Raw genomic sequence first — 26,527 nt, 5'->3', positions numbered from 1 at the left:
TGGTGGACCTGACGGGATACCTTCATCAGTTGTGAAATATGGAAGTAGAGAATTTCCACTATTTTGTTTGAAACTTTTCAATCTATCTATGGAATATGGGACCTATCCATCTGTATGGAAAACATCCCTTATCACCCCTAGATTCAAAACAGGACCACGTAGTGATATTATTAACTATAGGCCAATTAATTTGACATCCGTGCTCTCAAGAACCATGGAAAAAATCATCCACAAACAGCTACTATCATTTTTACTTTCAGCTAGTCTGATCAGCCCATCCCAATACGGGTTCATGACTAAACGCTCATGTTTCACATCGCACCTGGAGTTTTTTGATCAAATTACCCAGAGAAGAGATGTTGGTCAGTCAGTGATAATTCTTTACTTCGATTTTAGTAAAGCTTTCGACAGTGTCTCACACAAACTTCTTCTTTTAAAACTCTCTTCATTTGGCACACAGAATCCCCTTTTATCTTGGCTCAAATCTTTTTTCGAAGAACGTAGCCAAATCGTTCGGTTTGGATCTTGCTACTCTAAACCTGTGAATGTAACCAGTGGGGTTATACAAGGAAGTGTGGTTGGTCCATTACTCTTTCTCCTTTTTATCAATGATGTTTGTTCCCTCTTTCAGTATGGTAAGCCTTTTCTTTTTGCTGATCACCTGAAAGTAGTATATTCATTCTCTTCTCCTACGAAAGAAAGCTATATTTCAGCGGTAATCCAAGAGGAAATAAACAAGTTGTACGAATGGACTGTTTCGTGGAATATGCCACTTAATTTTGACAAAAGTGGATTTATTCACATTGGTCGCTGCCTTAAGTTGAATCTGACTGTACACACACATACACTCAAACCTCTCAACACTGTTCATGACCTGGGTTTAAGATATAGCAACAGTCTGAACTTTCCTGAGCACATTATATCTCAAGTATCCAAAGCTAGAAAGCTGAACGGATTGATAATGATAAACTTTAATAATATCGAATCGAGATTATTGTTATACAGAAAATGTATCTTACTCATTCTTGAATATGGTGTTTTAGTTTACAGTAATTGCAGATATAATGACCTGATTAGAATTGAAGGTCTTCAAAGAAAGTTCACCAAAGCTGTTCTGGGATATTCCGAAAACAAAGACTATCGCCAAAGATGTCAACAACTCGACTTAGAACCTCTTTGGATCAGACGTATCAAATTAAACCTTGTCTTTATTTACCGGTTCATTAACGGTATTTCCTACTCTTTGGTATCCACCCCTTCATACCTTATAATATCATCCCACAATCTACGCAATAAGGAGAACATTCAAGCGATTCCAAGAACCCACACAAACTTACGTCAGAATTTTTTCCTTATTCGCTACTCAACCATGTGGAACAGACTGCCAGTGAACCTCCGTTGCAGTGAAACCACAACCCGGCTCAGAAGTCTGCTTGAACATTTTCTTTCCGAAAGTGGATTATTGAATATCAATGTATTCAATAATGATTTATACAAACAAGGTCCGTCATCCATTTAATTGCCTGAAAAGCAAAATGAAACCCTCGAATCTTTTCATGTCAATTTTATTTTATTTCTATTCATCTTAATGTATGAAGTCTGCTTATGTTCGTATTTATCATTATTACTATTATTAATATCATTATTGTTCCCCCGACATATTCCTGACTGTCCTTTGAAATTAATTGTGACTTTCATAGCATACTATTACATAAATCGAAATGTATTCATCCGAGTCCATTAAAGGATTTTTATTTTATTTTTCTCAATTGCTGGTTTACTTCTGAGGTCGATATTCATCACACAATTATTATTCTTATCATGGATGAAACTTTTCACTAGGTGTTCACTTCTTTTCTCTCTCTCTTCTTTCTCTTCTAAATAAATATTATTCTGAAGATCATGGAGTTTGTAACTAAGACAATAACTTGTGTTACACTCAAATTAACTTCTTAGACCCGTTTTATCTCCACTATGCATATATGTCTCATACATATTGATATTTCATTATCCTTTTCATTTAATTGAGACTTTCATCGCATCACTCCAAACTATAACTGCACAAACATTTATTCTAGCGTCATATCTTACTACAATAATAAGTTGTTTTTTCTTAATTATTTTTTTGTTATTAATTTGACGATACATACATAGTCGTTTATTTTTGTTTTCTGTTCATAAACACGCCAAGTAAACTATTTGCGTATTTCACGTCTCCTTTATTTCTATTCCCTTATTTTCTCCATTTCCTTCTTTAAACTTAATTCAGCATTCTTCTCAATTACACAGAACCGATTTATTATTATTAATATTCTATTATTATTACTCTAAATTTTTTTAAAATATGGCAAGTATAATGCTAACATTATTGAAAATTGTGTATTATTGCATTTTTTGAAGAAACCCGAAATGGTTTCCCCACAACACTTATGTACTCATAAGATGTTTGTGAATAATAATAATAATAATAAATTATCATTGTCGGGCTTCGTCTAAAATATACAAACTTTGCACATATTTTATATTCTAAGAGTGTTTAACCGAGTGACATTGCACACCCTTCGAGAAAAATATCCAGAGAATCTCCTGTTTTCATGCTTACGTGTCGTCAGCCATTGTGACTTACCAACTGAAAAAATCTGGTCCAAGAAAGATTACATGTCGGAAAGCATTTTAGGTTTAAGACAAATATATCAAACTATACTGGTGTTCGTACATTTGCAAAGTCTTATTACATTGGTTTGTAACAACATAGGTTGGTTGGTTAAGAGTTGACCTCAAACAACCAAGCATATGCCAAAACAGTAGAGGTCAAGTATTCATTCACTTCCTTATTTTGCATAGGCGTTATATTTCCCATTATCTTATATTGAATGTTGAAAGGCTTTGTTTGTCTGAACAAATAATCCCACGCCCCACTGTGACTGCGCGAAGATCGAAATAAAGACCTATTCACTACTTGTCTGGTTTTTTCCATCAATAGCACGAGGGTTACCTTAAGGCACGAAAGGTTCATGGCTTTCGACAACGGTTATGGGTAATTCGGAATCCCAGAATTTGGGAGAAGACAAAGAACGGATGCACCTGCATTATTACAAACAAGGTCAACAAAAGTCTCTAAATATTGGTTACGATAATCACATGGACCGAGACACGGTGGTCTTCACCTTTTGTCATGGTTAAGTCCAACTTTCAATGATTTCACTGACTGATGCTATGTTTTGGTTTGAAAAGCAATGACGAAAGACTGGTTTAACTAAATCTAACCCATTTGTCATATAAAAAGACTGGAGGTGACTTGATCACAGGTTTCAAATTAATGCTGGGTTCGCATCTTCCACGCCCTCGCTTTTATTATCTTACTTTCCGAGCTGAAAGTGGAACTGGAACAGGTTTTTCATCACAAATCAGCTTCCAAAAAGAGAGACAAATTTCACACTATTCGCTTCATTATCTTTATGATTGATAATATTCTTGTGCAGAAAATTGAAATTAATCTATCTATTAAGGGCAGGTCGTGTAACATAGTAACTTAACTGAGTACCTTAATACAGTAAATTTCATAGCACACATAACATTCTGGAGTTGCCAGCAGTTTCTATGATCTTTCCATTTTGAGCCCTGATCTCACCCTGCCATTTTTCATGCATTATCCAAAGGCCGAATGTTACCGTCTGAGCCATAATAAATTCGGTTTCGGTAGTCATTTACCTGAAAATCCATGTTATTACACCGTCGCTATAAATCCTTTGAAACAAAAGGATTAGAAATTTGGGTAACTGTGGTTCGGAGATACTCGCAGTCTTGCCTTAACATAAAGATTCGAGAACGAGGTAAGCTCGTGTTGAAAACACTGTACATAGGAACTTTCCGCTTTTTGTTATTATCGTTTGTTTCTTAGTTTCCCATGACCTTAAAGTTTTGAAAACTATTTGAAGTTGTTCGAAACCTCACGTTATCGAAACCTGGTTTTGCTTATCAGGTTGTCTTAATCTCATGAATGTGTCATTTATAGTTGTTTTCATTTTGTATGCTTGTAAGGTTGTCGACTAAATTTATCCCTTATTTTTTGGTTAGATTGTCGTTCACGAACAACCTTGTGTGCTTCAAAAGTGACCTACTTGCTACTGTTGAGAGTTTAGGGCCAGGATGTATGGTATTACTTCGGGGTTGCGAATTACATTTACTGTTTAAATGACGACCTTACATTAGCTGTGATGCCAAAATGCTATATAGGCCTACGGACTAGTCCATGTTTGGACTTAGCTAGTGAGTCTTGCTCCAAAATCCAATAATTTCTATTTGAAATCTCTTTGTTTCGTCTAATTTAGTCTCACCGTTCTTCTCTTTCCTAAATACTTCCATATACTGCCACTCAACCTCAGCACACTAAGCACATTCGATTTAGACGTGATCCTCTCAAAGACTTTATTACGGATCCAAATTATCATTTGTTTCTTCTTCTTGTTGTTTTACTGTTAGTCCCATAATATTAAAGATTTTTATCGGTCGCTTTAAATATATGATAGCCCGTCTTATGTGCATACTGATCCACTGGCTCACTTTTCCTCTTGTTTCCCGAGTTCTCTTCACTGACACCATTCGCCTTCAGCACCCAAAGTACCTTTATGTCAGATGCAATCCACTAATTTGACAATAATGTATTAAGGAAAAGGAGTATACTGTAATATAATGCTGATTAAAACCAAATAGTTTGTATGTTCATGGAATGTTTCTGGTCTGGAAACCTTTACTCTTTTAAGGTCTATAGGGATAATTATCAACACAAAATAAATGAGCTCAGTCAACTCATCATGATAAAAATCGTCTTTGGTGGTTAGTAATTACGTTCTTCTAGGTCTTAAGAAATTTCTAGAAACGGCTGGTGAATAATAAAGTTGGAATTGGCTTTTCCGATATGCAAGAAATGTTCGATGTGATGTATCGGACAGTCATCGACCAAAACTCCTCACTTGAACAATTATTATTGGCTCCACCAGTTGGTGCGTTTAAGAAGCTGTCTTCTTAAGCATGCACACAGCAAAGACTTGGTTTATTTATCTTCCGCAAGTCGGAAACACTCATAAACAAACCCCAAACTACGTCTAAACATAATCTAGCTAGTGTAAAGTCTGACAGATAATCTACTATGCACATTGTAAACAATCATGCAATGACAACCGTAGTCTTAAAGTCCACTGCATAGCGGAAATTACCGCCTGGAAACATGTGCAAACCTTGGGAATCCACTTCAACATTTTGTAAGGCAACCTAGAGATAAACAAAAATGGAAAATTTGAACCTGCCTGGTGTCTCTGTAGTCGAAACTAAACGTAACGCACCAGTCACAAACTCAACAATAAAGCTAGGGATTGAAAACTTATCTCAGAAACCTGGATCCCTTAAGAGATAAGTGATATCGAAGTATGAATCCCGGGCTACCTACTCTGCAGAACTGACATATTAAGTTACAGAGGCATAACAATCATACTGTATGCGAAAAATAACATCCAAATAATCTGTGGAGATAGTGAAACAACAGAAAAAAGCATAAAAACTAACACAGGATCATGCAAAACTAAAATAATATTATGCTGAATTGACCTTACTATAGTAAACCTTCAGATGGTAGGCTAATAAATTCCCATTTAACTGTCTAAAATCCTGTTCGAATTTATGTAGGCGACTTCAGTGGGCCTAATTATTAATGCGTTCGTGCAACGAAGCCGTTTACGAACTTTTGCCACGAGTTATCTGTGTACCATTCCCTTACCCAACATCTAGGATGTAAGTAGAACAATATGGTCGTTCAATTTCCAGTCCTTTGGTATTAGCGAAACTAGTTGCCTTTCTGAAGGGTTTCATTGATGAAACAGCACAACTACATATGCGCCAGTTGCTTCTGTCTTGTTCCCTGTCCGGTAATTCCCGATCATTTGTACGGTGCATAAAAATGACTGATAACTCCTTTCCATATCAGTCTCTGGATGAGGACTGATATTCATTGTTATTATGTGGTTAGTTCGATTGTTCATTTACTTTGGTCTTTGGATTTGCGTGTGCTGTTTGAAGCGTTCCGATTTGTTCGTATTGAATATGGGACGTTTGGATGTGCTTTTGTTCTAAAGATTTTAAAGTAGTCAATGAGCGGACATTTGTGTTTGTCCAGGTTTATGATTATTAATTAGGCTGAGGCGTGATAGTTTCCGAAATGCTTGTTCATTGTTGCAAGCATTCTGTCGCAGTCTTTATTCGTATATTTAGCCTATTCTTATAAATCGTTGGCTCATATTTATTATTTCTATTGAATCTTTTTTTTTTTGGATGAGTGTTTCAAATAGTTGGGAGAAAGTTGCTTTCAGTGAATCCATGCACAGTTGTAGTTGGCGCATCCGACGTTTTGTGATTATTTCCGTTGTCTATTTGACTCTGAATAATTCTCTTTATTTTAGTGGTTGAGTTTTGGTCTTCAACGTACCATATATAGATTTTATTTTGCTTTAGTTTAGTCTCTAGGTCCGATTACTGTCTTTTATCTTGTAATTCTTTTGTCACGCATTGCTTCCTATCGGCTACTTGGGACCATCCTCTGACATTTCATAAGCCAAATTTTGCTTTGTATAATTAGGCTTTTTGTAATCAGCAGAGCAGGTGACCGGTCTGATCGTCAACTAGCCCCTCGCTTTAGTTCATGGGGCGGGGTCCCACTAGCCCACAGCACCATGTAGTTGAAGAACAACAATTCTCCAGAAAATAATGAAATAGCCACTGACATGAACAAACAATGGAGAAACAAATCAGAGATGGTCCTATTAGAAATAATTAAATGAAGTCTGAATAAGTCCAAAAACCATGCCCAAGCAGTATGTCGATGCAAATATGATAAGCATACATAAAATCATTTTTATTTAAAAAAACTATCGTGATGACCTCGGTGTTAGTGTAATATGAATAGTTTAAGTATTACATTAAATTCATGTGAGTAGTATAAAGTCATCTTCTGTACACTTTTCCTCCATTTAGAAATCAGTCTAAATCTGTTAATCACACATGTGACCAAAATATGACGAGTGCAAAAAAGCAACCAGTAGTCACATATATATTCAACTTATTTTTAGTACGTTAATCCAAGAATTAGAGGGATATCAGACGATGATGAAAAAGAAGTATTAAGAAAGCTACAACTGTTGTGTCGATACGATAGTGAGGTAAGTTACAACCACTGATTTATTTTAGAATGAAATGGTAAATTTAGAAACGGTTACAAACAAATGGAAAAAAGCAGCTTGGAAGGCACTACAAGAACTGATTTCCTTTTCTGGAGAAAAAACAACTGAACAAGAAATATTAAGTAAAGTGGGGATAGACCCTGCTACTATCACACTCAAACCAGAAGAATTGTAGTACCGGGCAAATAACTGTTTATATAATACATATTCACACTCCGATATGGTTGGTAATTTACAGAAAAACTTCGCTTAAGTCGCATGTGTCCAACCTAAGCATGTAAATGCAATTAGAGTATATCTAGTATGTTTAGGTCTGCATCACACTCAACGGTTTATTTTAAACAGAAGCGTGTTTGTTGAAAACAGTAAAATTTAAATGCTTCAGGCAAGGTGGTTTAACAGTTGCCGACTTTTCATTTTTGCTTATTTTTGTCCATATTTTTCAAAGTACCCACATTCTGGTCAGTCTTAGACAATGAATATATAACAGTCTGAATGACTACATTTCATATCAGCACAATGATAGGAGGTTGACCAGATGGCAATAAGAAGAGAAGAGATAATACCATTTGCAGTTGAAAGCTAAATGTAATGAATTATTTCAAAAGAAGCAAATCAGATTGAGAGGTGGAAAGTTTAGGATAACAATGGACTTGAAATTTAGAGTGAAATGAAATTATTGCAACTGTATCACTCCAACTTATTTCAAAATTTTCCCCAGCGTCTCCAAATATTGCGCGAGTTACATCCGGGAGGTATTCAGCTTAATCATTTGTCAGTTAACATTGTGGGTTAAATTTGGTTGTGGCTAAGGGTGTATGAATTAAAACAAAACCAGCTTTTAATGCAGTGTGAATAATTGCTTGTGTCTTAAACACTTCTAAAGCAAATCAGCAGTAGTAGGTTAATTTAGGTAACTTGGATTCTCAATAATGTTGTCTTTTTCATCCTATGGGGAAATGAACCTCTAAAAGCATCCTCTTGTACACTTCTGGGTGCTGTAATCAAGGTTTTTAGCAACAGATAAATTCGTCCCCCATTTTGTGCAACTAGATTACACCAATCTTAGTGATGTGGTAGGCTTCAGTCCCTCCTAAGCATTTAACGGCGGTATGATTCGTCCTTATAAAACTTTGCATGCAACAGAATAGGTTATTCTGTAGATATATTTATGCGAACCACACCTAATGTCGTGACTCTTTTTTAATCTTTGTTAATCTAATGATGTCTTTTTGTCCATAAGCCAGTCACTCTAGTTTTGATATATAAAACTATTGGTCTTTGTGTTCAGAGATAACATTTATCCGTATGATGTGCACTTTACACTATCGAAAAATTCCATAAGAACTGTAGGGAATATTTTTGAAATCCTGGCTAAAAGTAGAACTTAATTGGAAAGTACAGGCCGACGTGTTATCCAAGGTATTTATCGAGACTTAAAATTTACTGCGGAAAGATTTCAGTGTGTAATCCCCATGAACTGGATGAGTTTCCGACTTATAATTTCTGTAAGATTGTTGGTGTTTGCCACATATATTATGAGGGATAAATGGAAAGACCATGGTCGCTTTTTAGTGGTTCAGAATCAAATAAGTGTTCATCAGCATTTTTTGCTTGACTGACGTGAACGAGTCTTCCCTTAACCTTAACAGTCAAGCTTGCGTACCAGTAAGACCATCGAGACTAATCCAACTTTTATTCCATGTGTCATACTCTCAGTCATTCTGAAAGTTCATCGTCTACTCCTGACCTTGTTGGTTAATCAACCCCTTTACACCAAGTTCTACTGGTTTCAAAGATTTGAGCCTATGAATCATTATCTTTTTAACCTATAGTAATTACATGTGTCAAATAATTAGAAGAGCACTAAACATACTTCTTCAAGTCTGGCAGTAACATTTATATGGCAATAGACCAGTAGTAAAGGTAGTCCATATAGTCTGTTTTTAATCCATTTAACTAATTTGCAAATATCATTCACAAGATCATTTAATACAAAATATATTAGGAAATGAAGAATTTTCACTTCACAAGAATATTTTTTGTATGTTGTACAGAGGATAATTATGCAGTCAGTGAAATCAGTCGTTTGAAAAATAATAATTGTTCTCTAATCAAGTTTTAAAATTAAAAAAAGGATGATTGCACATACTTCATAGGTAGTAAAGGTTTTGAAATTATTGAAACAAAAAAAAACATATCACAGGTCGGTTACATCTTCTTCAATCAAATCTTTTATATAATCAGAACTGAATAATTCAGGTAGTCCACTTTCAGAAAACATACTACTGAAACTAGTATTCAATGGAAGTTGGCGCCAATCTTGTCCATCGTTATTATTGTGCTTTAAGTCATTTGCTGTATTAAAAAAATTGAATTAGTTCAGTTAGTTGAATCAAATAATTGTCAATGAATAGGATGGACAGCGAGTTCATCATATCAAGATATAACGGTCAACGTAATAAAAAAATTGAAGATACTATTGAAATCGACCTGAAAACTAGGTTCTACCGGATCAGTTGTTCCATCTTAATTTAGAACCGTTCATGAGTACTTGCACAAAATAGAACCCAGAAACTTCAGATTAACCAGTGAGGATGATAACATTCAGTGAAATTATTTTAGTCGGTTAGACTAGAATACTTTATAGGGCACTAAGAGAAGATGACTTTCTGCAGTAAACATTATATTAATTAACTACTATAATATCCTGTTAGAAATAGGACTACCGTGAGTTTAAAATATATCTTGTGAATACTGTTGCGAATCGTTAGTAGCTTTGTAATATTTTCATTTTCTGATCAATCGTTTATCATCCAGTGGATTTTGTAAAAATTGACAACTTCTATCCTCAGCTAAAATTATTTAACTGCCCAGTAATCCTGTCATCTGATTTATGGGTAACATATTAGTTCGATAACTTCAGTTACCCCAATATTTTGTCAAACAAAATGAAACTTAATTAATTTCACGGTTGAAGTCTGTATTTCACCAGTGTTTTTTTATTACCCTACTTGGTGATGACGAATGTACTATATTGCATGGAGTCAGTTTCAAGGTAACTGTTCATATATCTGTGAAGTTATTTTGAAAGGAAGAACATTTTATTGATTTGTATGTTAAACTCGGAAAGTCTATGCAATATAATAGTTGTTATGCATTATCGCTAATTAAAAAAGTATACACATATTTTCGGAATAATATCATGATAAGCAGTTTTCGTCTTTCACAGTGAACTTCTGCATGTAATCTTCCTTGTAGATAACAATGGAATTATAATGTCAAGAATAGGCTGTCCATCATACGGTCTTATTAGCTACTCGCATTTCGGTTCGTTTTACACGGGTCCAAAAGGTATTTACATATGAATATAAGTAGTTTGATGTAACAAAAAATTTTTTTAAACATACTATTATCTGGCAAGTATTTGGAGTCACTTGTTTGATTAGCTTCAACAGAAATCATGTCATCTGCATCAAGAGAGAAAATAGGATGTTGAAGTGTTTCAAAATGTTCACCATAAGTACATGTAGATGGAGCAATATGCGTTGTGTCATTTTTATTGGATATACTAGTTACTGAACATTGTCCATTTGTTTCCTAATAAAAAATATTGTTAAAATGCATTTTACTACTTTAATACTAAAAGCTAACATACAAAAAAGGCGATTTATAATTATTAAATTGTCATTTGCACCAAATTGAATTTTTACTTAATCATTAATGCTCTATTAAAGTCACACAGGACCAAATGAGATTTCATTACCTGCATAGATCTGTATGGAATATCCAGAGCATGAAAATGTCCATCCCCATCGGTTTTCGCTAGATCAATATGATGTTCATCTGTAACGTTTAGTGTATCAGGTCTACAGATTGGTGTATTGTTAATGCTGTTGTTAGTTGTATGCTGACATGATCCCATTGAAAATTCAGTTGATTTCATTTTAGTTGTAGTGTTGTAGTTAAATGAATCGTTCCAGTCAAATGGAGCAATTGTTTCGTTATTAGTTACTTGTAATTCTGAGTACTCTCGTGATTTGAAAACCGGTGTCTGTGGTTCTGGTTTGGATTGAGTTAACGCAGGAAATCTAAAAATGAAAGGTGTATACTATTCATTTTTTTTACTTTTTCATTGTTTTATATGTAACTTTATCACACAGGTCTATGTATTTATCCTCGAGCCATAATTCGTATAGATGACAAGGATGCTACCCATCTGCTCATAATGAAATGGGTGAGGTAGGGCTCAAATCCATAATGCTTTAATCGCTAGGTTACCTTTTGATTGGAAGTGACTTTCTATTGCTTAGAAGATTTTAAACAAAGTAGGGTTATGTCATAAAAAATTCTACAAGTCAGAAAGTCATCCTGAAAAATGTTTGACACTGTTAAAACGGAAACTGATCAGCCCACTTAAACATGACAATGTCACTCATCTAATTTGTGAGTATTACTGATTGGTATATAGAACGATGTTAACTGCGTGTTAGTTTTCTCGTTAATAACAAACACGAAGCTGATGGACCGTAAACATATATTGAAATCACGAAGCGATCGAAGTTAAACAACCAACTTTGATTAGTTCGTGATTTCAATGAAATTCAACAATCTCTATAACACTGTAATGATAAAATATGTGTTGGATAACCTTCCAAAAATACTAAATAGTTGAAATTGCTCATTAGTTGAGAAGAACAAGTGTTTTATGAGCTTAAATCAATTAGTCTATAAAGATTCGATTCACATATATACAGCACAAGTATATATATCGTACAACTAACAATTCAAATTATCGGGCTGAATTCTAAACGTATGATTAATTTTGAATAGAAAATACGAGTTTCGGTTTATCTACTCAAAGTCTACTATCTACAATATTACGGTTGTCCATGTTTTCTATTGATTTCAACTTCGGTATTAGTAATTAAATGTATACTTGATGGGAAGAAAAGTAACTTACTCAGTTGAATATAGCTTGCAGATAATACAGTAAAGAAAGGTATTCAATTGGATGGCTGTAAACACAGCTTTCAAGTACACTGACTTTGTTTTCCCATGGTTTAACCAATTAATAAATATTGTAGATAAGCCATTTTTAACAGCTATAATATAATAAGGAGTTAATTATAATTACTGAATGCAAACAAGTTCAATACTGAATGAAATTCAGGTGTTTTTTTCAAAGTATCGAGGTCTGTATTGCAATTTTCCCAAGGTTTAGAAGTCTCCACGTCTCTACGTGGCTCATACCAGCCATCAGTAACTTCACAAACTTTCCTGATTAGGACATGTGTAACGTATGCCTATCAAGACGAGTTATTTTAGCTGGTGAAAGTTGGGTAAGGTCAAACCAAGATTCGGTATCAGTCCATAAAATGACTGACTGTTGGTCTGAGCTGTGCTAGTAGATGCGGACTATCTAATTAAGGTCCATATGATAACCGTGGCTAGTAGTTGCCACAATGACACAGATGCATCCACTCTTTATCTTCCTCTGGATCTTGAATCCCATTATTCGTCGATACATATCTTTCCGCTATGTCTTTTTAAACCATATTTCCAGTATTTAGTCTTTCTGACTTCCAATACTACCACATCCCTTTAGACTCCCACAATTCATCTTTTTGTTTCTATCTCGTCGTGCTGATGTGGCAAAGCACATCATTTTTCAATGATGTCTATTTTAATACTTTCGACGCAACCGCGAACTGTTAGAAAGACAGAATCTAACCTATGATGAATAAATATTTAGGGAGAAAACTCGGTATCCGTAGTGATACATATAACTTATGTCCATAAAATGTAAAAAGATTTTCATGTAAATAAAAGTCTGTAACTTATTATTATTATTATTTGAACACATGAATATTGGTACAAGAGAGCGCCAATATATAACTTACTTTCTTGTATTGCGTGTGTGACAATATTTTGTTCAGGAATGGTAACAAATTCTTCAACATGTTTGTCCAACAAATCTTTAGCATCCCAACCAAGTATTGACAGTGAACTGAAGAAATTTGGGCAATAATAAATAAATATAGGATGAAAAATATAATACCATCAAGAATAACTGCGTACGTATGTTTAAAAGTGCATTGAAATAGTTAGGAAAACTCAAGAGAAAGTGAATAAAAAATGTGTTTAATATGTATATATTGTAGATTGATGACTATGAGTTATTTAAAAACATAGACCCAGAAAGCTGTGTTAAAAAAGTTAGAGATTGTTACGGTACTTCTACCCCGAGAACAATGATTAGATGTTAATGTAGTGTATGCACAGTTTTGGTGTTTAGTCCCACTCGGAGATACGGAAGAACGAAGCACTGCATAAAACGGGCTACAGAGAGATGATGGAAAATCACAAGTATAGGGGGCTTTATACAAACACTATTGGTAATACCGACGAACGAACAGACACTAGGGTCACAGTTTATATTAAAAAGCATGTCTTCCGAAGATGAAATAGATGGTGTTGACGACAAACTGATGTCAGTCGAGTGTACTGGTAAAAATTTTCTCTTGGGTAAACCTTTTAAACTAGTTAGAAGAGGATGGATTATGATAAAACAGCTATGTTGCAAAAAGGCCTTGAGATCTAAAACCGTTTCAGCCAATCGTAAGACAACTGTATATGATTTATTGTATTGAAAGGCAGATTTTACATAGGGTATGTCAACTTAACATTAAAAGCAGACTGATTTGCGATACGGTAGACGAATTTATGTTTCGGTGCTGCATTTGTTGGTGTAGAAAATCTAAATGCGTTTTTCTTTATTCAGCTTGAGGAAAATAATATTTGTATTTACTTACTGGGTAATTGACATTCAAGTTAAAGTAGATGTAGGACCTGTAGCAGTTCTTGAAAAAGTGGTTATACAACGGTATTTTTGCATGAACTGAGGGTTGCATTTGTATTTTATTTTACATTAATGATTTGTAAAGGGTGTACTATTTGGGAGTGTTTTAATAAGTCTTATTTGGGATTGGATTAACTGAATATATAATTACTTGCACTTATCCACTGTAATCCACATTTAACAATAGATTTCTATATTATCACTGTTATTAAGAGTATAATTTTTGATCTGATAAACGAATTTCCGGTTGTAAAAATGAATAAATAGAATGGTTATTGATAGGTAATATTCCGTGATACCATACGGCTGAGTGATGGCTGCTGACAAAACCACTAATCAGATGAATAGGTTTTTTTTTCTAATAGAATAGTATCCTTATATATCAAATATGTTGATAGCTTAGATTGACTCGTGAATTCAACTTTGAAAATATTGTGGTATATGCTACTTATGCCTGTCGACATAAGTAGTATGTCACACCAATCAAAAGTTGAATGGCTGGCAGTAGAAGGTTAAAAAGATCGAGTTGAAGAAAACAGAAATGGAAATTGAAAGGAATTGTGAACTGGAAGGATCATACGGAGTGTGAAGGACAAATGATGGGATTTTACAAATGAATTATTAAATGTATGGTTCTCATATTTTACCAAGATATTCTGTAGTTTTGTATTAAACAATGAATTAGTCGTCCCCACCTGTGTTCTCGTTCATTACAAAAATGAAAAACATAAAGGTCATAATGTTAAGTGACTCGTGAATTCAACCGTTGAAGTACTACAATCTCCACAATAATCATGTGCTCACTAGTGACTAGGTTCAAGATGGGTTTCCTGGAGTTCTAGTCACAAGCCGTGACCAGTGGAGTCCAATCCATGTTGAGTGTGAGACATTTGTTCACCTCAGACAATGAATGAAGAGTTGCGCAAGATCATGGACCGATCGAATTTAACCATTAACAACGTTAGATGCCTGCTCAGTGGTCTAGATGTCAAGTGTTTACGCGCGAGACTGAAGGTCCTGGGTTTGAGTCCCGCGTGTGGGATCGTGGATGCGTACTGCTGAGGAGTCCCATACTAGGACGAAATAGCCGTCCAGTGCTTTCAGGTTTTTAATGGTGGACTAGCTTAGATCGACTCCTGAGTTTAACTTAGAAAAAATATGCATGATTAAATGTCATCGGAAATTGAAGAAATCAGTTCTGCGGGTCTTTCACTCTGCAGTTAATTAAACTTGATCATTAGACCTAATGCTTTTCGATTATATTATACTGTTATGTAATAAATGAAAACAGTCAATAACTTATTCAGAAGCAAGAAGAATAGTAGCACTCACTTTCCAACAACTTCTGTTATTGACAAAGTATTCACTCCAATGCGTAAAGTAACATGATCAGAACTGATAGTTTTATTAGGTGACGTGGGTTTGTCAAATGAATTATCGGGAACAGTTGGACAGGCTATATCCAAAGGGCGACAGACACCACGGAATAAATAATAAGCTTCGGAACAATCACTATCATCTAATTGTACGGGAGTAATAATTCAAAAATTATCAGTACGACAATAATAAATAAACATCATGATTAAGTTTAGAATGCATAAAGTTAAATCTGATCAACAGGCATAGGCAAATGCCATCCAGATTAAAAAAACGTAGCTGTGTGTACAAAAGAAATATCTCCAACCTCTTCTCCTGCAATGACCAATATCAGGACTATTTAATTAATAGTAATCTTAACTAGTGAATTAGCTAGTCTGACTAATGTACTTACAGCCGTTCTTAGTTAAATATAATCCCCTTCGTTATATTTACTCACATATCTTTACATTAATATCATTATTGGTTTAGCATTGCTATTAGTCTCTCGAACATAGGATAAATCTACCTAGCACTTACCACTTACTGATTTCATATAACTTTATACACAATATAGTCTTTTATTGGACATTGGAATAAATTTGTAATTGTACTATTAGTTCTCTCATCCTATGTGACCCATATTTATTCTGCTAATGAATCTCATAATTTCACTTAACGTATAAGCTGATTCAAGTTGACATTGCAAGTTAGTCATCTCAAAATTAACAATTTTGTTTTATTTAACAATCCTAAGTTCACATGATATGATTTTTAAATGATATATTTTGCCTCAAAGGTGACAACTTTTTGGATTATAATTATCTCTTTATGGTTCGAAATGATTTTTGGAAGAAAATGTAAACAAGAAGAATAAATCTACCAGTAAGCAGAAACATGTGTTGGTTTTTTTTCTCTAAATATAATAACGCATTTAAACAAACAATAACGTACTTTGATAAACAATATCCCCACAGAATTCTATAAATCGATACAGTTGACCATCAGAACCACGTATACAATTTTTTACTGGAATACTATATCCGCAACGCATGGCAATGATGAAATTTCGTGAAATGAGGTCTATAAAAGCGTAAATAACAAAAACCATAATGTCTAGAATAAGAGGAGAATAAGCAAATGTTTAAATGTGTTGCTTAAAATTACACACTGAATAGTCGAATTATTGAGTCTCGTTTTTTTAGCGCAACTAGTCATTTGTTATTGAATCTTAGAAAAATAAGTCTTGATTTATTTGTTTATAAAACAAATGTCTGAAGACTTTTCATGCACTAAGATAAATAAAGTAGAGTGGAAGGAGTCAACAACGAAGGCATAGCGGTACTATGCGGTATACAGCATCCATACCTTAAGAGAATGGAGCAATGTCCTTTGGGTGTTATGATGAATACATCGATGGTTAACCATTAACAGTTAATTTTTTATTTCAGTAAACGTCTACTGTAGCTTGACTGTTTTTTGGATCGAATAACGAAATTTCTAGGAACATTGAGAAAAATAATTTCAGGTGAATTACCAATGGACAAAAAGTATGTTACCAATCAATTCGGTGGCTTTTAAGAAAGAATTAATTTGAGGAAAGCTTTTCTTACCAGCCGATATCATTAAAAAACCATTAAACTTAAAAAGTAGACCAATAATTGTTCTTCCCTGCGATAAACACCTCTCGAACTTGAAAATAGAGAGTCTCAACGAAATTTTAAATACTGTTCAATCTAATCTAACCGCAACACACTGAATAGTGATTTGTTAGATTCATGATTTCTTTACAAAATATTCACATTCACATACATACATGATTTGCTGAAATTTCACACTGTATACATTTATAAATCATAAACAGTTATGAATAATATCAATGCATAGAGATTTGTGAAGATTGTAGAACTTTTGTACTTTAAATCATGAACTGATTTTAACTAGAACATCACTCAAAACCTAATGGCATTGAACTGAGTTACTCGGAAACTCCTCTGGCATTTGAATGATTTTATCTATACTGAGAATAATCATATGTTAATTAATAACTGAATTCAAGATGCGACTCCGAGCATTCTAGTGCGAAGCTATAATCAGTGGAGTTCAACAACGTCGAGTGGGAGATTGTTATCCATTGCATGTAATGGATAATGATTGGGTAATATTGTAAGTTGATTGAAGTCATATATGTACACCGTCGGATGCCAAATCAACTGTAAAGCGATCGCTTGCGAGACCGAAGATTCTGCGTTTCTGTCCCCTATGGAGACATCATGGATGTGCATCACCGAGGGGTTTTATACTAAGACAAAACAGTTGTCCAGTGCCTCCCAGTTTTTAGTAGTGTTCTATCTAAGATCAGTTCGTGATTTAAACCATAGAATTTATAAATATTCAGGTAACTATAAAAAGTTATTATTTGACAATAATTTTTTGGTGTTGATTTTTTGAACCGTGCCATTTCTCAATGTTAAAAGGTTACAAAATCTATTGTGCAATATTTCATGTTCGAAAATAGTTAACTGCTCTTATTACAGTAGCGCACTCAAAATCTTATTCAACAAACTCTCAATTTCGATTTCCGAATTGGTAGTGTTAGATAATAATAATAATGCGTTTATGAAAATAACTGAATGATTGACAAATTAATTGGAAGATCGGGTGGTGGGTACGGTGGTAATTATTGAGAAAGATATTATAATTATTAAATGAATGAATTGACACACATTTAGTTACAGAGTTGATTCATTGCATAAGATAATACAGCAGCAACAACCTTATGCAGCAAAAAACAAACCAGATCCCAACTGAACAGGAAATTAAAAAAAGAAGCTGGAGGCGCATAGGAAACATATTGCGGAAATCATAAAACTGCATCACGAGGCAAGCCCTAACTTGAAATCCTCAAAATAAAAGGAAAGGAAGCACACCAAAGAACTAATACTACGCCGGAAATTCAAGGGTGAAATCAAAAGAATGAACGGCATTTGGCAACAACTGAAAGGGAGAGCCCAGTATAGAGTTAGTGTGAGAATCCTAGTCGGCACTCTATGCCCTATGGAGTAACAGGCGTAAGTAATAGTATAATATTAGAGAATGCTTTACGAGGACTGATAATTCGAAGTGATAACTGTTACGTAAGTGTGAAGTGAATGTTACAGTTTTATAACAAAAAAACGGGAAGAATTTTTTTGAGAAGAAGAAATTGGCAAAGAAAAGAAAATGTATAGTAGGTTATTTGTAACTCAGTCTAGTGTTGAATATTCCGATAATGATTGCACAAGTTTCTTATGAGCACAGTGGTTAGATTCGTTAATAAGGATGTCGATGTGTTTAGCTATATATATGAAAGATAAATGCGTAAACTGTGCGCTAAATTTAAAGAAAACTGGTAAATGATTTGAAAGGTTTTGTTTATGTTCACTTGATATTTCGTATCAATCAAGATGGTAAAAATAAGTCACTTAATTAACCTTGTACGCTAAACAGGATTATGGCAAATGAAACATACTAACATCGTTCAGTGAAAGATTTTTGACTTAAAACTGACCTGTATTTCAACGACATAACCATTGGATAATAAGTTTAGATCGTATAAAAATGTTACACATACGGTTTATAGTCTAGAAAAAAAGAGCTTCATAGGTTTGCTTGAGATTCATCAGTATAAGAGAAAATAGAATATTCACGAAAATAATTTAAATATGAATACATATTTTACAATGGTATAAATATATTTTACTATTACTTACGTCCATCTCTTGCTTGTTGCATCTCTGAACCATAAAACATGAGGCTATCAGTGATAATTCTTTTTGTATTAACACTTGGTTCAGCTAAATCATAAATTGTTTTGCCTAGAAAACTACTCTAGAACAAAATGAAAAACGAACAGCAAATAATGTTAGCATAATATAAAAGACAATTGAAAAAATTATTAGTAGTCAGATAACTTTATTGATAATGCTAAAAAAATTTCTAATGATAATTAAAGAATAACTAACGAAAAACATACGCGACTTGATAACCTTTAATTTCGGATCATAATTTAATCTGATTACAGTAGTCTGCTCAGTTGCTTAAGTATTATAATGCATTTTTCGGTTTACGACTTGTTTTAACGAATTAAGTATTTTCAACTCATAATGTAAACACAAGTTCATCAAACCTCATAACTTATTGTGGTGCTAAATATATAAGTTTATGAGGTGGAAACACTATAGTGGTTAGTAAATTTTCTACCTTGGTCACTCATTGTAAGAATTATATCAGTTACTAGTCGCGTATAGTTTTGTCTATCTATTTTAAACCACATTTGTGTGTATGTGAGCTTGTGGTCAGTTTGCATCCAACTACCCGAAATGAAGTGGACGAATCGAGATTTCAGCCTACGACTGATCGGCTGAAAATTGAATGCTATAGCCACCAAGTCACCGGTCTTCAGAAGAAAAAGACACAATTATATTGATATTCATGCGTAAAATATACATTACAAAGGCTTTACGATAATGTGAGCAACATCCATATCTCGTAATGAGACACATTGTAAAGGCAGAACTGTCGAAAAACCTGTACAGTTGGAGATAACCGGTACATAATCACTAGTGAAAGTTTTATTTAACAGACTATTCGAAGTTTTACAAGTAAAATGTATGTTCAACAATGATTAATTGTAATATATTCTATTTTTGCCGATGATCCTCTACAATAACTAAACATAATATAGAGTGGGATCGCTTTTTCATTAAAATTTGACTCATAGATTTTTAATTTACAAACGACCATTTGATGCTAAATAATTGTGTGACGCATTTTTGTTGTAATATTGTATCAGGTCTTGATGCTTAAATAAAACGTAACCTATTTCTTGAATAGTCACTTGAATTATGACAAGAAAATATTCAATAACGAAAGAGACCCATTGTATCACTGAAGAAAGGTGATTCAGTAAAGAGAATGAAATCATCGGATAGGAAATTTTCTAGGTTGAGCTGCCTTCATTCTTCTTTATAAAAATTGCTATTTGTCAGACAAATAATTTATTGATGTAGACACGAAAATCACTACACGTTACTGTGTATTACTGAAAACTGTGGATTTGCACTTAAAATATTTCAGAAAAAGCACTGGTTTTTGGATTAATAACCTTAAAATGTAAGAGTAGACTTGGTTGACGAATAATGGTTTTATTCATACTGCCTTTCAATAGCATTGTAAACTTAATTCATAAACTGATAGTCTTTACTTAGATTCTTCCTGTGAATTTCATTTCGAAAGTTTCATTCGCATAATTATAGGTTACATTACTACTCACTATGGTAGATTCAGTTAAACAGTCGCTAGATAAAATATAACACAAGCCCCAGAAAGCAAATTCTAGAGCCAATCTAGACTATCAAGTTATTATTAGTGATCATCTGTACAGTTTCATATTCAATGAGTCTTAAGTGGATACAAAAAATACCAGGGACCATAGTGTTTGAGAGTCACTTATGCTAATCTAAACACTTATGTGACTAGGTTTAGATTTTCAAATACATTATATTTGCTTATGAACTCCATTTCGTTAAAAATGATAACAACAATAATACAGTTCACAACACATGAAAATAATCATTGAAAAACTAACTTGAGGAATATCAAGTACTTTTTCAGAGTTTTCTTCATACAATATTTCACCACTGGAACATTTGACATGTATACCAAATCCATTAATAGTCTAATAGTATATATGTATTAAAAATATATATATATATATATTTGATAAGTAGGTGAAATGAACAAATCTTACATTGATAACAATTCGCGAATACTCTTCATCATTGATGATATATTCCCTTTTTCCTAATTTATCTAAACAAAGTATAGAGTGTATTTAAAAAGAATGACAATAATAGTGATGATAATAATAATAACAATAATGATGGTCATTATGATTATTACAGCAATTAATAAGCATCAAACATACTGTTATAATGAATAAGTCGTTCGGCTCCGGCAAGAAAAATGGATAATTTATCTTTACATTGTGAATGTGGTACTTGACGGTGTAGAAATTCTGTTTCTAATTTCATTCGTTCACGACGTTTCCTTTCGATTTCACTGTGACTTTCTCTGTATAGTAAAAGAAATTAAACATCAGGATAACAATGATAGTAAAATAAGTGGTGAATAAAATGAATGATTATGGTTAAGAGAACTTTATATTTTTCAAGTTATTAAATAAATAATACTTTTTGAAAAGTAGCTCACCCTTACCATGTGTTGAGATCATAGACAAGTATATATATATATATATATATATATATATATACACGCATATATATAGAACAAAGCAAGTCACTAGACATTAAAATGTAAATTCTCAGTAAACTATTTCATTATTTATTGATTTTAGGCACGTCTGTTGGATTGTTATTGAATGAACTAGAAAACTGTCAATAATAAGAACTGAACACTAAAGGGTAACTAATTTATATAGTAATCAATGAATAGTTGCAACATACTGAATAAACTAATAATATAATGTCAAGATACAGAATAGGAGAAATAAAGTAATACCATTGCGAAAGAGTAATGATAGTGCTAATAAATAGAATGAAGAAATAAAGACATGACCAGGAGTTACATTTTCCTTGGCAACTTAAGGATCCTAAAAAATACACTCATACAATTTAATTCATATAATTAATAATTTCTACAACCATTAGAAAGGATTGACAAATTATGAATTACGTAATGTGCCCAATTAAGAAATGACGAGTTCAGTGCTTCTTCTGATTTTTTCTTGAGAGCCGAAGTGAAGGGGGTGCCACTTAGAAGCAGATGTTCCAACTACGTGTGACAAGAAACATGTAATAACTAGAAAATAATCAAAAGCCTACTGAATCGAAGTAGCAAATTTATTGCATGATTCCTAAAGGAAAAAATTAATTAATCAACTGACTGTTCATTGAATACATTTTAACTTAATTGAGTGGAGTACAGAACACAACTCGAAATCATATGATTGTAATTAAAGCTTGCCATCTTTTGGAGAGTTTATGTTCCACAGGTGCAATGCAGCTGATGCACAGAAATGAAATTAAGATTCTTATTAAACCTGTGAGTTGGTACATAAGTTCACATTAAATAATATTTACAGAGTAGAAAACAAAAAAAACGTCTTACTTTTGCAATTTTTCTTTATTCTGTTTACGAAACGTCTGACCCTTTTCCATATTATAGAGGTGTAAATGTCTGTGCAAGTAACAAAATCTGTTTATTTAGAAAAGTTCAAGCGAATAGATAAGAATTACCAGTTTGACATAAAACTTTTGCGCTAGAAATAAAATTTGGTTAATTTAACATATAGTACAAACAATCAGCTAGGTATTATACCTTTTTTACAACTGTGGAAAAACAATGAATTAACAAGAGATTGTGCAGTATATCTTTGGGATTTAATGAATCTCCCACAGATATTCAGATTCACCAAAACAGTTTGAATGTTTGAGGGTTTTGTAAATTGATTTCAGCTGAGATTTTTTCGCAAAAAATTTATGGATGCAAAGTATGTAAATGTCTGTGCATGGCTGTCACATGCTACCTACATACACAAGTTCCACAAAACCTGACTATATTCATAACTGTGTTAATACAAATATATGGGCCGGTAGCTACAAAACAAGTGATTAAACTAAACAATTTAGATGGTTCGGTGTAACTGATTATATACATGACAGAAATTCGACTAAACTAAAAACATTCCACACTTAGCATTACTGTAACCAAACATAGATGGTGCTTTTGAGAAAGCATTAAGCAAAATTTTATTCATATTTTTAAATACAATTTTATGGATAAAAATAGTTCGTTTGTTTCGGTTACTTTGGTAATTATTTTATATCCTTTCTGGTAAATCTTCATAAACTGAGATAAACCGGATGCGTGCCACGTATACACAACCACTGGCTGACATGAGATATTGTTTAGTGGAGGAGTACATGGAAAAATAGTTAGGGGTGCCCAAACAAAAATATGAGATTGGTCATAAGCCGCTGGTCTGAGCCATCTTAGTAGATACAGAATACCTGGTTGGGGTCTGGGAACAACCGTAATCCGGAGTTGGAGATGTTGAGTAACTTTGTTCAGAATCGGTGTGAGTGGTGTAAATAGACCAATTTTTTAATCTTTCCTCAAGCCCTAAGCTTTAATATACTTCCATACCTTATATTTCCCAATTTATCTTTTTTTCTCAAGACCAGTTGTCAAATAACTAATTCTTTTCATTAGCACCCACTACAGAAATTTCAAATATTTATTAATTACATCAAGCTTTCTTTACGTAAAACGGCAACTTGGGCTAACAAATTTTTGCTAGGCTGATTATAACCGACTGAATTCTGACTTCGTAGACATACTATTTACTTGGTATGTGAAGTGAGACCACTAGTAAGGAAAAAATATGTAAAACAGTTACAATGATCGCTCTTGCATTTACCGGTTATGATGAACATTAATCTGACAAACATGTGTATCTGTGGTATTATACAATATAAGTATAAAGATATAAAATGATCAAGACAAATCTTAGAGTAGTAGAAGCAATAACAGTACCAATAGCATTAGAAAGGACTAATCATAGACAATATGATTCTAGAAAATTAGTTTGTAGAGTATAAAATGGCAAGGTATTCCTAAAACCTAAGAAGAAACAAAAAGTGAATGCATTTGCACCATTTTAACTAATTTTGATTTGTTACTCATTATCTCCACTCATTGCCTTCGATAATCGCGAGGACCCTAATCAGGTAGTCTGGATCTACCCCACATGGCTCAGAGCAAAGGTTATTGGCTTTACGTACTGATGTATTTGCTTGGCTACCCACAGCTTTCTCTCAAACCACCCTACATCAGAAAATATCTCGTCAACGTAGGTGGTGGTTAGGTATATAATGCATACACCCGCTATCTTAGTCGATAAGGATTTATTTTGTCGCCAGACGACTTCCCATCTTTAAAACCCCATGCCTGAACTCAACATAGATTACTTGGTGGTCCTAACATGAGCAACACCTCAAAAGCACTTCTATTCAAAATTTAGTGATATACGAATATCATTTATTTTTGGTGACCGTATTTTGCACTAGCAAAGTGGAACACCTAAAAATGAAACATTTACTGACCAGTAGAAACCTCAGAAACTGTTAGCAGAGTGCTTCAGGACAAGGTACAAAATAAAATATAAACAACTACATAGCTGAAAACGACCTATAATGAGATAGTAGTGTTAAATTTCTTAAGATATTGTCACGTACTGCATAAATAGTCCACAAACATTTTGCATATATGTTTAAAATGAGTTGACATGGGAAACAACTGAATATTAAGCTGAAAATCGCGTAACATTAGAAAACATGGTGATGAATCCTAATATATTGTGAAAAGCAAAGATGAGTGCATATGAATATGGGAACACTGTACATATCCGTTGCAACATTCTTTTAATACGTAATCACCACGCGGTAGACAAGTGAATATATGGTTGCCCGACATATCAAAAGAAACACAAAATGAGAAAACAGAAGAAAAAAAGTGTCTGAAAGTTTCGTTTCTAATTTTCCAGAAATAGTATCAGTTCTCTGTATTAGGAAGTCGACAGCTTGTGCAACTGAATGACATTTAACTGGCTCAATAGACTTTTCAAACATGTAAATCTGGCGAGACTATGATCTATGAACGAACCAATCACGTATAACAGGTCTCGGATTTTGGCGCGAAATTCCCTCATTCATCCGGGTAAATAGAGTTTCGGCACTATATCTGAATTCAGTTCATGATGAAAAACCAAAATCTAATTTTTAACCTTAATCATCAGCTGTAAATTCTAATTCTAATTCCTCACACATGTTTATAGTCCTCATTTGGTTCTGGTTATTAGGTGGACACTCACAAGGTCAGCCTGGAGTCGCTCAAAGGTCGCCCGTTAATTATAGTCTCACCACAACGATCTCTAATATCAATATACTCACTGGATAACAAGAATCTAGTCAACGAAGTCCAAGATAAACTAAACTCAACACCGGTTCGGCCTAGACGACCTAAATATGCGCCCAAAATCGACCCTCTTCGAAATTCAATACCAGTCTTCATTCTTCAGTAATAAGAATAGTAGGTTGGTCAACCTGTATTAATCCTGACACATTGCTTTCCAGTGAAGGTCCAGCTTCTCCTTGAAAGTATTCACTGATAGGGCTGATACCCCTTGTTCGGGTAAGGCGATCCAATGATTGACTACTCAATGAGAAAAACGGGACCTCACTATAAGTTTATTAGGTTGTGGTTTATGAACCTTCTTGTTATGACTTCGGAGATTATTAGTGTTGGAGGCAGCAAAAAGATAAGACATATTAACACCCAAATCATAATTAAAGATACGAAATGCCAGTATAAGGTCACCTCGTGTCCCACGATACAACAAGGGGAAAAGATTTAGGCGTTTTAAACGCTCATCGTAAGGGAGTCTAGAAAGACCCTTCACTAATTTCGTTCCCACACGCTGGACACGCTCAAGGGAGTTAGTATCCTTTACCAGACACGGGCTAGCTGCTTGGATACAGTACTCTAAATTTGGTCTAACATATATGAGATATAAAATTCGAAACGTTTCCTCGTCAAACGATTTGAACGCTCAGCGAAGTGACCATGACGCACGAAAACCTTTGACAGCGGCTGCTTTGCAATGCATAATTCTTTTTAAATCATGACTTAATACTACTCCTAAGTCTTTATGCTCTTGAACGCATGGAAGAGGTTTACCCTCAATAGTGTAACGGTAACTATTACCGTGACCGATGTGCATTAGCACACTCTCCCTAGCATTGATTTCTAAGCCTCACTCTCGAACCCAAATAAATAAATCGTATAAGTCAGTTTGAGGATCCAGATGATTAGCCGCACTTTTTATTGTTCTCCAGAGTGAAAGGGACATGTTGAAGAGTGTCGCGAGCGGTTTTGAAATAATGTCCGCAAGAAATGACAGCAACCGTGGATGTAACCCGTCAGGTTTGAGGTTAGTTATCAACGGAAGGACAGTTTT

General features: G+C 33.9%; 2 protein-coding genes across 2 annotated transcripts; one reads left to right on the top strand and one right to left on the bottom strand.

Moving 5' to 3' along the window:
* Positions 1 to 3,982: 3,982 nt before the first annotated feature.
* On the top strand, positions 3,983 to 7,404 carry MS3_00005582 (uncharacterized protein; the record flags this gene model as incomplete). Its single annotated transcript, XM_012936657.3, has 6 exons — positions 3,983 to 4,036; positions 4,877 to 4,999; positions 6,517 to 6,539; positions 7,024 to 7,087; positions 7,119 to 7,208; positions 7,237 to 7,404. Exons 1-6 carry the CDS (start codon positions 4,031 to 4,033, stop codon positions 7,402 to 7,404), a joined length of 474 nt encoding a protein of 157 aa, XP_012792111.2. The 5' UTR covers positions 3,983 to 4,030.
* Positions 7,405 to 9,216: 1,812 nt separating this feature from the next.
* Positions 9,217 to 25,733, bottom strand: MS3_00005581 (uncharacterized protein). The gene is made up of 13 exons (XM_012936632.3): positions 25,461 to 25,733; positions 22,618 to 22,704; positions 21,416 to 21,561; positions 21,239 to 21,300; positions 21,077 to 21,166; positions 19,200 to 19,317; positions 16,402 to 16,530; positions 15,424 to 15,610; positions 13,133 to 13,239; positions 12,193 to 12,334; positions 10,996 to 11,320; positions 10,640 to 10,829; positions 9,217 to 9,587 (listed from the first exon to the last, which is right to left on the bottom strand). The coding sequence occupies exons 2-13, from the start codon at positions 22,665 to 22,667 to the stop codon at positions 9,430 to 9,432; spliced, it is 1,704 nt and encodes a 567-aa protein (XP_012792086.1). The 5' UTR covers positions 22,668 to 22,704; positions 25,461 to 25,733; the 3' UTR covers positions 9,217 to 9,429.
* Between the last annotated feature and the right edge of the window lie 794 nt (positions 25,734 to 26,527).

Source organism: Schistosoma haematobium, chromosome 3, assembly GCF_000699445.3.
Source record: "Schistosoma haematobium chromosome 3, whole genome shotgun sequence".
Classification (NCBI taxonomy): Eukaryota; Metazoa; Platyhelminthes; class Trematoda; order Strigeidida; family Schistosomatidae; genus Schistosoma; species Schistosoma haematobium.
The sequence above is the reverse complement of the archived record's forward strand: the minus strand, read 5'-3'. Positions and strand labels throughout refer to the sequence as shown.